The 15,500-nt window shown below is 37.1% G+C and overlaps 3 protein-coding genes across 5 annotated transcripts; all 3 read left to right on the top strand.

Moving 5' to 3' along the window:
* Positions 1-1,267: 1,267 nt before the first annotated feature.
* On the top strand, positions 1,268-6,167 carry LOC103337023 (Transducin/WD40 repeat-like superfamily protein). 3 transcript variants are annotated; one of them, XM_008240162.3, is made up of 6 exons: positions 1,268-1,533; positions 1,684-1,782; positions 2,351-3,441; positions 3,513-3,774; positions 4,433-4,506; positions 5,480-6,167. In XM_008240162.3, exons 1-5 carry the CDS (start codon positions 1,515-1,517, stop codon positions 4,501-4,503), a joined length of 1,542 nt encoding a protein of 513 aa, XP_008238384.3. In that variant the 5' UTR covers positions 1,268-1,514; the 3' UTR covers positions 4,504-4,506; positions 5,480-6,167. The 3 variants fall into 3 exon arrangements, with proteins under 3 accessions (XP_008238384.3, XP_088897205.1, XP_088897206.1); XM_089041079.1 differs by having other exon boundaries at positions 1,276-1,533; positions 5,398-6,167; XM_089041080.1 differs by having other exon boundaries at positions 1,276-1,533; positions 5,520-6,167.
* Positions 6,168-7,061: 894 nt separating this feature from the next.
* Positions 7,062-9,714, top strand: G3PP4 (Major facilitator superfamily protein). The gene is made up of 3 exons (XM_008240163.3): positions 7,062-8,239; positions 8,603-9,148; positions 9,528-9,714. Exons 1-3 carry the CDS (start codon positions 7,204-7,206, stop codon positions 9,563-9,565), a joined length of 1,620 nt encoding a protein of 539 aa, XP_008238385.2. The 5' UTR covers positions 7,062-7,203; the 3' UTR covers positions 9,566-9,714.
* Positions 9,715-14,184: 4,470 nt separating this feature from the next.
* LOC148915619 (uncharacterized) lies at positions 14,185-15,211 on the top strand. The gene has a single exon (XM_089055631.1). It carries the CDS (start codon positions 14,307-14,309, stop codon positions 14,910-14,912), a length of 606 nt encoding a protein of 201 aa, XP_088911757.1. The 5' UTR covers positions 14,185-14,306; the 3' UTR covers positions 14,913-15,211.
* Positions 15,212-15,500: the final 289 nt, after the last annotated feature.

The raw sequence follows: 15,500 nt of genomic DNA on the forward strand, positions 1-15,500 counted from the left end.
ATGATGTGATAGATTGCATGTTGAGGAAGTTAAATGACAGATTTCCAGAGTAAACAGTTGAACTTCTTATTCTTAACTCAACATTGGATCCTCGTAATTCCTTCAAATTATTCAATATTGGGCATCTATGTAAACTTGTTGAGAAATTCTATCATGCTGACTTCAGTTCAAGTGATTTGAAAGCTTTAGAAATTGAGTTGAAGTATTTTCAAAATGATATGCATCGCCTTCCCTGCTTTAAGGACCTCACCACTCTTCCTCAGTTATGTCAACAATTGGTGGAAACAACTTTGGCAAAAAACTACCATTTGCTTTACATGTTGATTCAGTTGGTGATGACTCTTTCTGTTTCTACAGTAACAACAGAATGAGCTTTTTCATGTATAAGAATTATTAAGAATAGAGTTCGGAGCACCATAACTGATGAATTTCTTGCTGATTGCATGATTCTCCACATTGAAAGAGTTTTGCTAATAATATCGATAATGAAGAGATAATTGAGGAATTTAAGATTTCTAAGCCTCATAGGGTAAAGTTTTAGATTAAAATAGTTTAGTTTTGTGTTGCATTGCATTTACTTCTTGTTTTTTTGTTAAGCTTTTATTTATGTATAAATATGCATATTTAAGGGTAAGGCTCATTACGTCCCCCCTGACTAGGTGTATCTTTTAATTTTTATGAATAAAATTCACTCGTACCGTCTAGTTTTTAAAGTAAGTTTCGCCTACTTGACTTTTGAATCCTGGATCCGCCACTGCTACCATCACAGGAACAAATCCAAAACGGGTGAACAAAAATATTAAATGAAGAAAAATTATCCATGAAAAAAAAATTAGACTTATATTATTCTTAAACAATTTAATAAAGTTGCAGAGTCTGGAGGGTTGGGAAAAAACAATTTGAGTACAGAGCAAAATCTAAATAATTACTTTTTGAAGAATAATACTAGTCTTACCACATTTTTTATACCACATGATGTGGCGGCTGATGTGTGCATACCACATCATGTAAAATATTAGTTTCTGTTTTTCTAATTTTTTTTATTAAAATACACTTCATTAATTTAATTGATATAACATATGATATAGACATGCTATATTATGTGGTATAGAAATATGGGATAATAATGTGATAAGTGTAGCATTACTCATTTTTTAAAGGAGAAAATTTGGATTTATGACTAAATGGGTTGGAGAACTCTTTACCAAGGGCATTTTTGGGAATTTAATGTTTTACTGTCCATCCAACCAAAATCCTTTCCACTTTTTAGGTTGAAATTATTTCATCAACCAACTCCATCCAGCCGCTCATTCCTCTTTCAAAAACAAACGCATCCTACTCATCCTGCAGTCGACGGCCTTGTCTCCTGATTAAGGTGCACTCCTTAATCCTACTGCACGCTTCTTCTTTCAAAATCTCCACCAAGTCCCAGATCTCCAACCGACCCGACCCGACCGGAGGAGGGCATCTTGACCCGGCAGAGGAGGACCTGGTTGTGTAAACTCATAAAGGCGATGAACGCTTCGATAATCGGTAAGCCTCTCTTTCTTTCTCGCTCTCCAGAGTTCACTTTTAATTGAAAGATTTGCCTTTTCTTTTTCTTTTTCCTTGAATGGGTTTTGGAACAAAGTAAAAAAATAAGTGTGTAATTAATTAATTAATTGTAATTCGTATTTTGTGAAGACCCATTGCAAGGAGATTTCCCAGAAGTGATAGAGGAGTATTTGGAGCATGGGGTTATGAAATGCATCGCCTTTAATCGCCGTGGTACCCTTCTTGCTGGTAAAGTTTCTACCTTTCTGCATCCCCTTCGTATTTTTTTTAAAACTTTTTTCATTAGAATGTAAGTGCTTTGGGCAATGTGGCAATGTGGGTATTTCAAAAAATCTGATTTTCTGTTTGTATTCTTTTAGTTTTGTCCTGCTGTTTGTGGGTTCGTTTTTGTTTAAGAAATGGCTTATTCATAAATAAGAAGAAGGCTGTAACTTTGGTTGCACATTGGGTGGAGAAACACCATTGTCAGTTTATACGCCGCTCACTTCTTCTTCTTCGTCCACAATTTGTACTTTTGAAACGAATATAAGGAGTTGAATCCACAATTTGTGACAAAGTAGAATTGCTAGCTATCCAATTTAAGGATCAAGCGGATGCATTATGGAACCAGAATTTCTTTAGGTGTTGATGCCTTTTAGTGTCAAATTTTGTAGGCTGTAATTTCAGGAAATCTTCAAATTAAATTTATTCTTTGCATTCATTACATTCCTCTTGGCATTTGGTGCACTCAAATCTTTACGGAAGATATTCCAACTATTCTGCTGTGCTGATGCTTCATTTTGATATTCTTGATCAGCTGGGTGCTCTGATGGAAATTGCGTCATATGGGATTTTGAGACCAGGGGTATTGCTAAGGAGCTTCGTGATAAAGACTGTGTTGCTGCCATAACTAGTGTATGTTGGTCAAAGTATGGCCATCGCATTCTCGTGTCTGCTGCTGACAAGTCGTTGACACTATGGGATGTTGTCAGTGGTGAGAAAATCACTAGAACGATACTCCAACAAACCCCTCTACAAGCTCGGCTACATCCTGGTTCCTCTACTCCATCTCTCTGCTTGGCATGCCCCCTCTCATCTGCTCCCATCATTGTTGACTTGAATGCAGGAAGCACAACTGTTCTTCCAGTTTCCATTCCTGACGTTAACCCAGGACTTGCCCCTTCGTCACGGAACAAAATTTCTGATGGCACTCCTCCTTTTTCTCCTACTGCCGCTTGCTTTAATAAGTATGGGGATCTGGTTTATGCGGGGAACTCGAAAGGTGAAATACTTTTAATAGATTACAAAAGTGTCCAAGTGCGTGCCATGGTTCCTGTTTCTGGAGGTTCTGTGATTAAGAACATAGTGTTTAGCAGGAATGGACAGTATCTGCTTACAAATTCAAACGATAGAACAATCAGGATCTATGAGAACCTTCTCCCCTCGAAAGATGGACTTAAAGCCCTAGGTGACCTAAATGTGACCCATGATGGGATTGATGATAGTGTTGAGAAGTTGAAAGCAGTTGGATCGAAATGCTTAACCCTTTTCCGTGAGTTCCAAGATGCCATCACAAAGATGCATTGGAAAGCACCTTGTTTCAGTGGTGATGGTGAGTGGGTGATTGGCGGTTCTGCAAGCAAAGGAGAACACAAGATTTACATATGGGATAGGGCTGGGCATCTTGTGAAAATTCTGGAAGGGCCAAAGGAAGCCTTGATAGATTTAGTATGGCATCCTGTTCACCCCATTGTTGTCTCTGTTTCACTGACTGGTTTGGTTTATATCTGGGCCAAAGATTACACTGAGAACTGGAGTGCATTTGCTCCTGATTTCAAAGAGCTTGAGGAAAATGAGGAATACGTAGAAAGAGAAGATGAATTTGATCTGATCCCTGAAACTGAAAAGGTGAGAAGAAATTAAAATCTGGGCAGATTTTTTGTTTATTTATGTTGTGTAATATAAAATTATTTTTTCAGGTGAAAGAATCTGATGTTAATGAAGATGATGAAGTTGATATTGTGACAGTGGAGAAGGATTCAGCTTTCAGTGATTCAGATATGTCACAGGAGGAGCTATGCTTTTTACCTGCAATTCCTTATCCTGATGTTCCTGAGCAGCAAGATAAGTGCATAGAAAGTTCATCGAAGTTGGTGGATAGCAATAATTCTGGCTCCCCTATTTCAGAAGAGGGCCGACCAAATGGACGTACAAATAATCATGCATCAAGTCCACTTGAAGGTAAGCTTATGCATTGCATGCATATTTGTGTTTTTTGAGTTTGGTTTTTTTCAATGGCTTAAATTCAAATTCACAACCCCACAACTCACTCTTTTCTTTTAGTTTTCTGTAAAAAAAAAAAAAGCAATTTTTTTAATGAATATGTGAAACAGTACAATGAAGCTAAACCAGTAGTGCGTCTATCAGGCATAAAATTAACATGCCAATAGGGTGATAACAAACACTAACATTTGGGTTTCACCTTTAAATAATAGATGGTCAAGATTCTTGCGTCCGTTTTTCTCATCACACACAAATGAGGTAACAACCAACATTACACGCAAATGAGGTAACAACCAAAATTAGGCCTTCTCCTTTGAATAATATCACTAAATCAAACCCCACTAGTCAGCTTAATCTATGAGGTTTTGGCGTTGCTTAAAAAAAGAAGCAAAACACTGAGTTCAAAACTCTGATCTTGAGTTTGAAACCCTTGATTACTAATGTGATCCTGTCAACCGAACATATAAAGCTCTCGTGATGATTTAACTACACATTGAGCTTGTAATTTGATTTTAACTGTTCTTTTTTCTCCCGTGTTTTATCGGATAAATTGGCTCTTATCCAACAATATATGTCTCGTGTTTTCCTCCCATATATTTATGTGTCTCTTTTACAGAGGATGCTGGTGCGACACGGTTGAAAAGAAAACGGAAGCCTTCTGAGAAGGGGATGGAGTTTCAGGCTTAGAAGGTAAGGAAACCCTTTAAAATCTTCTGTTAGATCATCATAACTTGAACATAAGCCTGTAGTCAGGGTTGTTGTAATAATATTCGTGGGGATGATGTAACCAGTAGATTATAGGTTGTTAAAATTTTCTTTTGTATTTTTCTATTTTCTTCAAAGTTAATTACAATCATGTCATTATGAAATTAGGATCTGGTTAAAAGATTTCTAAATTGTAAACCAAAATATATTGGACAACTTTTCTTTTTTGACTCATCAAGTACTAGAATTTTTTCTTTTGGATGCATCAGTGGTTTCTGGGGTACTTAATTTTCATTCAAAATTTCTACATCTTAACAAGTTTTTGTGGATTCCATAAATTTTTATGATATATTCACCATTCTACTACTTGTTTATGTAAATCCAGACTAAAGATGTTTTCTTAAATCTGGACTGCCGCTATATCTAACAATAAAATTTTAACCTAGACGATGGTGCATCACTGCTGTCATCGCTTTTCTTTCTTTCAAAAAATAAAAATAAAACCTTGCTTACTGTATGAACTTCATTTGAAACTATATGTGCTGGTATTCTAATTTTCATAGATTTGGTTCTGCCATCTGTGTTAGTGATTGTTAGTTTTCTCAAATTTCTGCACACCATGAACTTCATGGTAAGTGGTGAAACTCTTTGTTTACAATCTTCATGCTTACTCTTTTAACAGTAAAGCTTTTCTGGTTCTATAGGGTTCTAAATTGTTTGTATCTTGATAGTGTGGATTGTAACCCAAAGAAAAAAAAAACATTTGAGTAGATTTTAGCAACATATAGGAAGAACAAGACCTGGGAAAAAAAATTAAGCAACACAAAAAGTTCCAATTATAGATAGGGTCCTTATTGTGGTATTGTACCTTGACAGGTGGCACTTTTATTTATATATCCTTCCCAAAGGAAAGGGACCTGTGTTTTATTGGTGTCTGTCTTATTTTTATGTTCTGCAGTCTTCAACAACAGCAAAATGACCACAATTAATGTTACAAGGTATGACAATCTCTTGCATCTCCAAACTTGGTACCTATTACAGTGGCAAGGACAAAATGTTGTGATGACTCACGGGCCAAGCATTACATTGCTCCAGCAAATCAATGTTGAATTCAATCAACTGGCGCTCTCGAGTATTCTGCTCTCTCTTTCCACCGATTGGCACCTCGCTCTGTTTTACAGGGAATTTTAAGCTCCCATGAATATAGTACTTTTTGGAACAAGCATAGTGCCAGGGAAGAGGCTCAGTCTCAGAGTTACTTGTGCCGTGGTACTGCGATTACTTGGACCAGAAGCTTATGAGCTCTTTTGTTCCAAAGAAAATGTCAAGCATACCTGTATCTTCACCTCCGTAGCACCCCGTGGACAAATTCCTATTTGGAAAAGTCGATTCGGATTTTGAGCTTTGCAGGCATTTTCTTACAGAATTTAGGGTGATTAGAAGAGCTCTAGATTATTTTTGTGTATGTTGTATGATTAAATCATCTGTGTTTGACAAAGCAGCTTACATAAGCTTAGTTCAGTAAAAATGACCAAATTTGATCTTCATAGTATGGGTGTATTTCCATTAGGGTTTAGGGTTTTATCTATCGTATCCTTGTACATAAGCTTAGTTCAGTAAATAATTCGCCAATTTGTTGGAGTTTATTTTGGTTTGGTTTTCAATTAGGTCTCTCTGCCTTAATGACCCACATGCGCCTAGTTTGACTAATTGATGGATTCTTTAATCATTTCTTATTAGAAAAATGCTAGGCTTATTATATTTTTATACTACGTTGTGTACCACCTTTGCAATAGAGATGAGTCCTCATTATATTAGTGGGCTCCATCTCCATTAGAAATTTGGTATAAAAATGTGGTAAGTCTAACATTACCTTTCTTATTAATCGTCTTTGTGTAAGTCAATGAGATAAAACATTTCTGATTTGTTTATACGATTTGAATAATATGGATTGCTCAGTGTTAATAGCATTTGCGTGCACGTCAATGGACTTAAGTTTAAAATCCAAAACACTTCCCCTACCCATTCCAATCTTTGACACAAAAATGCAAAAAAATTGAATTGCTATTTGAAGGGTTTTTTTTTAAATATTTTTTTTAATAAAAACACCCATACTCTTTTCTTTTTTTTTTGGGTCGAATTTAACCCATACTCTTCGATATGTGTGTCTGTAACAACGAAGTTGGCAGAGTGCCGTACTCTGCTGCGACGTTCTGTATCTGCAGTTTTGTTTTTGTACGCATGCGTGATTACGCACACACTATTCGATAAGCGATCATCCAACGTTGCACAATTGTCAACATGGTAAATAGCGTGGCGCCAAAGCACAGTAGAACGAGTTCGAATACTCACGCTTCGCCACGTATACTCCCTCTTGCTCATGCTCTGTCCCCCGTCCTGTACGCTTTCCCTCTGATCCTCTCGACGATGCAAACCAGTGAAATTTTGGCTCTTAATAGCTTTCACCATGGTTCTTCAATTCAATAAGATCACGTTTTCTCTCTCTGAACCTTCGTTCTGATATTTCGAAGTATGAAATTTGCGATTTTGCATTGTGGGTTTTCTTGGATTTGAAAGATGAATGTGATATGAAGGTGGTGGCGCAGGGTTTGTGAAAGGAAATTTTTGTTCCCTTTGGTTTTGGTTTTGGTTTTTTCTTGCTTTTTGTGGGGTTTTGACAGGATGTCTCATAGTTCTGATACAAGGAGAGAAATCCCACCTGGGATTTTGCTTATTAGAAGCATTAGAGGCAAAGATTGGAGTCTTTCTACATATAGATATGTGATTTTGCTTGTTACTTTCATAGCTTATGCATGTTACCATGCTTCAAGAAAACCCAGTAGTATAGTGAAAAGTGTTTTGTATCCTGATCCCAACAAAGGCACAGGCTTAGGCTTGGACCCCTTGTTTGGCAGGGTTTTTGTTAAGGAAGAGTTTGGAGGAAATGGGAATTATAGGTTGAAAGAGAAAGGTTGGGCTCCGTTTAATGGAACCGACGGGACGTCGAAGTTGGGAGAGATTGATGTTGCATTTCTTGCATGTTACTCTTTGGGAATGTATGCTGCTGGGCATTTGGGAGATACATTGGACCTCCGGTTGTTCTTGACAGCCGGGATGATTGGGAGTGGCATTTTTGTTGCACTATTTGGGATGGGATACTTCTGGAATGTTCATGTGTTTGGTTTTTATCTTGGGATGCAAATGGTTGCTGGGTTATTCCAAGCAACTGGGTGGCCTTCGGTTGTTGCTGTGATTGGTAATTGGTTTGGAAAAGGGAAGAGGGGTTTGATTATGGGTATATGGAATGCACATACTTCCATTGGGAATATTAGTGGCTCACTTCTTGCTGCTAGTGTTCTGGACTATGGGTGGGGTTGGTGTTTTATAGTTCCAGGTGCTTTTATTGCAGTGGGAGGTGTAATGGTTTTCTTCTTCTTGGCTCCATATCCTGAGGACATTGGATTTTCTTTCCCACAAGGTTCACCTTCTGATTTGGAGGCAAACCCTAAGGACGAAGAAGCTAATGTAAGAAAAGAAACTACAGAGGAAGATGAAACACAAACTATTAACCGAGCTGGGTCTGTGAGCAGGACAAGTGTTGGGCTTCTTGAAGCTTGTCTAATACCAGGAGTTATACCCTTTGCGCTGTGCCTCTTCTTCTCAAAGCTTGTGGCCTACACGTTTCTGTACTGGCTGCCATTTTACTTAAGTCAGACAGGTAATTTATCCCTCATAGATTTTATAGACAATCTTGATTGACTGGTATGATTTAAAACTGTAAGATTTTGAAATGCTGTCTGGATTGCCAGATAGCTTCAGCTTTTTTCTTTACTATTTAATTTAGAATAAGAAGATTCAAGACATTGCAAGTACTATCGGTTGTGTGTCCAATTGTCTGTTCGAAACTTGCTTGAATTGAATGTCATTGTCCTCCATAAGTGTTGTTCTTTTCCATACATTGCTATTGGCAATTGATCACTTCCAGGCAACACCAGTCACATCTTGTTTTTTGAGGTATTATTTAAAATCTTCATGCATCTAATATAAGGTTCCCATCTTGTTCTCTCTTTTGCTTTTGCAGAAATAGGAGGAGAATATGTTTCTGTAAAATCTGCTGGAAACCTCTCCACTTTGTTCGATGTAGGGGGCATAGTTGGTGGAATCCTTGCTGGCTACATATCTGATAAACTTAATGCTCGAGCGACCACAGCAGCCAGCTTCATGTGTGCTGCAATTCCAGCAATGCTTTTATATCGCAGATATGGCAGTATTTCACACAATATCAACATTGTGCTTATGATGGTTGCTGGCTTGTTTATTAATGGGCCCTATGCACTTATCACCACTGCGGTATCTGCAGACCTTGGTACGCACAGTTCGCTTAGAGGGGATTCTCGAGCACTGGCAACAGTTACTGCCATAATTGATGGTACTGGATCAGTTGGTGCAGCTTTTGGCCCTCTTCTTACTGGTTTCCTTTCAACAAAGGGATGGGATGCAGTATTTGTGATGTTAATGATTTGTGCTCTTATTGCGGCACTTCTTTTATCACGTTTGGTTATGGCTGAAATTGCTGAGAAGACTTGCAAACAAGTTCCTGTATCCGGTGGGCGACAAAGTTCCGGAGGTAATACTTATTGTATTGTTCGCTTTATAAACAACTTCCTTCCCACCTCATCTCCAGCCACACTGATGATACAAACGTCTGGATGGTCAGTGTAACCAATTCTATCTATTTTCAAAAACCTTATTTTGAGAAATGGACCAGATCATGATTATTACAAAAAAAAACTTTTTGACTCTAGATAATCTCTTAGTAACCTTAGAGTTTTAATGGTATTTAGCGGTAAGAGTCTCTTAAATGATAGAACCATCCTGGTCAGTGGGGATAGTGTTCAACAAGTAGTGGATTACAATGATAAATAATTTTCAGTTCACAGAACAAAATTTTCACTATTTGGATGACAATGCTGATTTTAAACTACTGGTATTCTTTTCTTCTGCAGCTCCTGCATCCCAACCACTTCTAAGTGATCGACGATGATACTAAGGGATGCCCTCAAGAAGCTTCATCATATGCCGGAAATCATGAAAAACAAGCTTCATTATGTTGATAAATTCAAGCACAACTTGTAGGTGATAATTTGTGGTCTTGAGAAACAAATTTCTTTGGCCATATTACAAAACGAAACATAAGCATCAGTTTACGTCAAAGCTGAAAGGCTTCAGAAGTAGAGCTTTTTAAGCACCCATTTTGGTGTTCATTTTCTGTAATATATGCAAAATAATAAGCAGTTTTAGATTTTGCTTACTTTGGGTAATTGCTGTCCAATCTGGGTGAATTTTGTTTACAGATAATGCTGAAGATAGAATTCAATGTTTTCCATATTTTCTTTGAACTTAGCCTTCTGGGTGACAATCCTTTATTTAGCTTTTAGAAACCAAACTTGGCGGCAGTGATGCTGTTTGGTTTTCTGTCAAGCTCAAAGCATTTATATTTGTAGGGTTAAAACTTTGCTTTTTATACCAGTCAACATTTTCTTCAAGCTCAATTGTCATTTCTACATATTAATTGAGGTTTGGAAGTAATTGTTTGACAAACCTCATTAACTCCTTCTATTGAGTTCTTTTTTATGTTTTTTTTTTGTTGGGAATACAAGCGATGTCTAAATTACAAGGAGGAAGGATTTTTCACACACACTACTAAGGTGCCATGAGGGTTCGAACATGAAACCGTTGGTTTGCAAGTCAATGTCTCTTTTCCTTGGCTAGACCCCGTTGACTCATTTTGATGTTTAAGTAACAAGTAAGTTGCTGTTGAAAATTGACTGTAAAAAAGTTGTTAATTGTGTTACACTTTCAGAGTGATAATGAAAACAAATAGTAATGGGATTAACAATCATGGATCAATTCCCATAAGTCAAGTCAATTGAAAACTTACCTCCCACATTTACTCTGAGAGTTTTTGATACTTTACTAAATAAAACAAAAAGAAGAGAACAGAAAAGAGAACTAATGTTTACTGAATTAATTTGCAAGCTGTGAAACTAAACGAACACTTTAATAGCAATCATGGAACTTAAAAAAGAAAGAACTTCTGCAATAAAATCACATAAGTAAAGCTTAGCTCTGTTTAGGAGACTGAAACTTTATTAAAAATCTAAAGATGGGGGCATAAAAAACCAGACAGAGCTCAATCACGATTAATCATATCGTTTTCTGTGGCAAGTAATATTCCTCTTCTTCCCCTTTCAATTCATGAATATGTTCTCTAATCTGTGGTCCTACCATTTTGATGACACCTCATAAAAATGCTACAAACCCTACATTTGGCTCAAAATAATGGGCAGCATAAAAGTTCTTATTCCAACCCAAAGACAAGAGATATAAGCATATCTTTGTTCACCCAAAAAAATTCTTAGGATGGTGAAGATACTGTGAAATGCAGATAAATATACAATCTCTAAGTGCAGATGCTCGGGATTATGTCTATGATGTCGATATTGCAGATGCTGTCAATATTGTCGACTTTCTACAGTAATAGTTCCTGTTTGAGAACACTCTTGTAGCTTCTATTGAAGAAATTTTTTAACTTTCCCCTAAATTTGAACAATTAATATTGGCCGTCGTCGGAAAGTTGGGTGTGCCATAATAAAAATCTAAAAACAAGATGCCATTTGTGGGGCCTAGTAGCTACTAGCTAGGACTTGATTTGGTGTAAAGTTTTGTGTTGGATCTTGTCTTAGTCAAGTAAAGCATTTTAGTGCTCTTTCATATGCCAAATAGTTAAAGAGTATTTCACTCATATCCCGTGCCCGTAGGCTGTAGCAATAGAGAAACCATGTCCTTTTGAAAGCTTCATCTCAGACATAGCCATCAATCCCTATCATGAATGTTGGAGATTAAAATAAATAAATAAACAAATCATCCCCTTTTTTCCATCATTGTATACAATTATTGGTTTTTAAAAATCATTATTTTATAAACTTAACTATGTAGACATTATCCCATCTTTCACAAATAGTAATCTTTATAAAACTTTACATGAATAAGGAAATTTGCATCTTCGTGGGGATGTGCCAAATCCAAGTTACCAAAAAAAACGTTACGATGAAGTGGAGACATGTCGCCATGCAGACTGTGTGAGGTCATGCAATTGTCTACTTATTACCGGTTGGCATGCCTCTCACAGTATGTCGTCACTTTCTTCTTATTAAGAAGAAAAGAGAAAACTATATTATATATTTTAATTTACTTCAAGATTGCTAGATTCAAGCTCATGTTGATCATGTACATGAATAAACGGGACGATGACTGTTCTTGATAGAAAGTAGATAAAATGTCAGGATGAAGGCATGGAATTGTTTTGCAGGCTGCAGTGCTTTCCTTTTCTATCCACTCACTCCTTGCAAAGAGCTAAGGCTAGATATCCATCGAATTTCCATATATGCAAATCAAAATCCAAAGCACAAATTTTAATTTTTCCTCAACACCTCCACATGAAAATTTCATTTGGAAATTTTATACCATTGTCTAGTTAAAACATAATATACTAAGATGGCAAATATTTTATGTTAACTGAACAGTAACTATGGCGCATTGGCACATCGCAAGAAAGTCCCCACTCAATTTTTTCTACGGTTGACAACACAAACAAACACAGGACACATGCTGGCTAGCTGCATTGCATCCCCAGGGTCTATGGCCATTAGAATCTGATGACTGAGGCCTTGGGGCAAAAATTGTGGCCACATATCACTGTACTTGCATCCTCCTTCTCCAGCTTTCTTAGCACAACATTGTCAAAACTAGAGCAAAGGTAGAACAAGTGGACTGGTATGGGTGTAAAGGTGACTATGCTCTCATGGTAATCATTGAAAAGCAAACTTTACAAACATGTGAATATTATATATACACAAATAAACTTATTTGTTGAATACCTTTGTAGGGCTCACCACATGTTGTTTTTTAATGATCCGAACAGTCAAATTTTTAGATATTCCTTCAAATATCATATTTGCAAAAAATCACTTGAAGCCAAAAAATTTTGATCACTCAATTAGATTATTGTTAGTTTTAGTCTTTTCTTGAAACACCGTGTTTATCTATTTTGTTGCTAGCAATTAGATACCTTGGCAATTTTCAATTTTTCTGATTTTTGCAAAGATGGCCTATGAATGAAGACTTGAAAAATAGATGGTTTGCATTGTCAAAAATAATTCGTAAGGTACCCTAAATGGTGTCCCTCAATAGAAGGGGACTCTATATAATGAAATGTTGAGTAATGCTATCTTGTCACATACTTCCGTCATGAAATCGTAAAACCTAATACATTTTTATATGAATCGACGATCTTAATTAATTCATAATCTGACAACATAATCACTGGCAAAACACTATGGGCTACAACCCATTGAGGTTTTTGGGGAAAAAAATAAAACTTATATTTTGACTTGTTTTATATATGACTTAGCATGTATTAACTTATTAAGGTTCAAAAAAGTCCAATTCTTTATAAATTTAGTTGTAGGGCAACAATAAAAATAGGTACACTTTCAATTCTAGTTGAAAATATTTTTATTTTGAAAATATATTTTTTGGTTGCATTTATTATATTTTGTTTATATAATTTAATGTATACTTTTATTTCTAAAAAGATTATAAAAACTGTAAGTAAAAGAATAAAGATTTCCGTAGAAAAATTCATGGTTCTGCCCCTTCTGCATAATATCTACTTCAAGACTACATATCAGAACAGAAAAAGAAAACTGATGAAGCAATTAATGATTTATTATATGCCTGAATGAATACTTGCAAGCTCATTGATGTGAGTTATACCAAAATGTAGGGTTCCTCAAATTATTGTATGTTGGTGGCTGCTTTTGTCACTGTGATTCCCGTGCAAGTTTGGTGGGACAAAGTTACCCAGAAAGTCTCTGTGGTGTGTGCCCATAACACAATGCGCAAGACGAAGTCCCCAAATGACTTTTATAATTTACAGAGTCCCCAACAACAAGTGAGTGGACACATTAAAAAGAAAGAAAAAGAAAAAGAAAAATTATACAATCAATCAATGTCCACCACAATTTTGCGCAGCTTCCTCTCTGTCTCTCTTTATTCTGTGATGGGAAATTGCTTTTGGGACGGGTTGGTTCATGGCAGTTTCATGCTTTTAAGTTAATGTCTGTGGGAAAATAAAATATTTTCTTGTTGGGTAAATGATGCATGCCAAAGTCATACACCTATATGTTGATAATGAACACATAGGTCCATTCTTTTGCTGTGCAAATTTTGTATCGATATAGTCTCGCTATCATAAAGACAGTCCATCCTTTAATAATGAACGAATATCATGTCTGAAAAAGAATTGATATTTTTAATAAAATATCGCTACATTTACGATTATAGTTATAATCTCATTAATATCTCTATATTTACTATTAGAATTCGACTCTCGTCATCTCTTATTTTGTAAACTAGTGTTATCAAAATAATTTGTACAATATTGACAAAACCAAAAAAGGTCATTCTCAATGCATAGGTGTCAACCAGCTGCCCTTGTGCTATGAAATTCCAAGCACTCAAATGTTTGCCACAATAAAGATTCTGTACTCCTTTACTCTACAGAGTCTATATATCAACCTCACCTCTCCAACCCCTATTCCTCACATAATTCTCACTCTCTCTCTCTCTCTCTCTCTCTCTCTCACTCACTCACTGTGTCTCAGCTCTTGCGCTATCCAACCTTATTTTCCGTTTCTGTGGCACTCCAGTTTCACAGAGCCATGGCTCTCACACGTGCCATGCTCACCCTCACAATGTTACTAGCTCTTGTAGCATTATCCATGGCTCAAGGCCCAGCCTCGGCACCAAAATATTTTACCCCCTCCAAGCCAAAGCCGCCGCCGACCGCCGCCCCACCGATGACCACTGCCTCTCCACCGACATATATGGCGGCACCACCTCCATCAACCACCGCATCGCCGCCACCTAGTACCGTTGGAGCTACTCCTCCCACCACCTCAGCCACCCCACCAACCACCGCAACGCCCCCGTCCACGGTGGCTACACCACCAACTGCTGCCACCCCACCTATGGAACCAAGTAGCCCAACAAGCCCAGGCCCAACCAGCCCAAGCCCAACAAGCCCAGGCCCAACCAGCCCAAGCCCAACAAGCCCAGGCCCAGTAAGCCCAGGCCCAGTAAGTCCAGGCCCAGAAAGTAACACACCACCTGCACCAGCTGTACCGGGACCCGGCTCACCTCCAGGATCCTCCATTGCACAGACACCAGCCCCAGTCGCATCCAGTCCAGACTCAGGTGCTTTTGTTCATGGGATTAGCATGGCCTTGGTGGCATTCTTGGGTGGAGTTGCGCTAGTCCTTGCTTAGAACACAGGCTGTCCTTTGAAATTAATTTATGTAGATTTAGATTAATTAGTATATCTGTGTATTCTTTGTTTTCCTAAAATTTATTGTTACCCTTCTTCTTTTCTTTTTTAAATTTTCTTTTGGGTTTGGGTTGGTTTTGTTGATGGTTTTTGGTAGCTCCATTGTGATTTATGAGAGGAGGGTGCAGGGTGCAGGGTGTTTGGACACATTTGTTGGATCTACTTAATAGCTCTTCTTTTGTTGCATTTTCATGATGACTAGTCGAATAATAAGAGAGATCCATGATTCTTGTTTGTGTTTCCTAAGTTTTAATTAACTCTACATTTATAAATCCGGTTATACATACATAATTCCGATTCACAGTCTAACAATATAACATATTTAATTAATAGTTGGATTCACGATCTAACGAAAAAAACATTAATTTTAATCTTGTGTTGCCACACAATACTAAGCAGGCTTTAGAATCTAATCCAAGTTTACCCAAATCATTCTTCTTCCTATGTATTTTATTTTTATCATTATTAAGGGTTTTTTTTTTTTTCATGTCACAAAAAGATGTTTTTGGACTCCTGGCTCTAGTAGTTG

Source organism: Prunus mume, linkage group LG7, assembly GCF_029339155.1.
Source record: "Prunus mume cultivar Tortuosa linkage group LG7, ASM2933915v1, whole genome shotgun sequence".
NCBI lineage: Eukaryota > Viridiplantae > Streptophyta > Magnoliopsida > Rosales > Rosaceae > Prunus > Prunus mume.

Excerpts from the sequence above, each read along its gene's own strand:
- LOC103337023 (XM_008240162.3), top strand. Across the intron at positions 1,783-2,350 it reads CCGTGGTACCCTTCTTGCTG|CTGGGTGCTCTGATGGAAAT; the intron begins GTAAAGTTTCTA and ends ATTCTTGATCAG. Across the intron at positions 3,775-4,432 it reads TGCATCAAGTCCACTTGAAG|AGGATGCTGGTGCGACACGG; the intron begins GTAAGCTTATGC and ends TCTCTTTTACAG.
- G3PP4 (XM_008240163.3), top strand. The coding sequence starts at position 7,204 with ATGTCTCATAGTTCTGATACAAGGAGAGAAATCCCACCTGGGATTTTG. Across the intron at positions 8,240-8,602 it reads ATTTTACTTAAGTCAGACAG|AAATAGGAGGAGAATATGTT; the intron begins GTAATTTATCCC and ends TTGCTTTTGCAG. Across the intron at positions 9,149-9,527 it reads TGGGCGACAAAGTTCCGGAG|CTCCTGCATCCCAACCACTT; the intron begins GTAATACTTATT and ends TTTCTTCTGCAG.
- LOC148915619 (XM_089055631.1), top strand. The coding sequence starts at position 14,307 with ATGGCTCTCACACGTGCCATGCTCACCCTCACAATGTTACTAGCTCTT.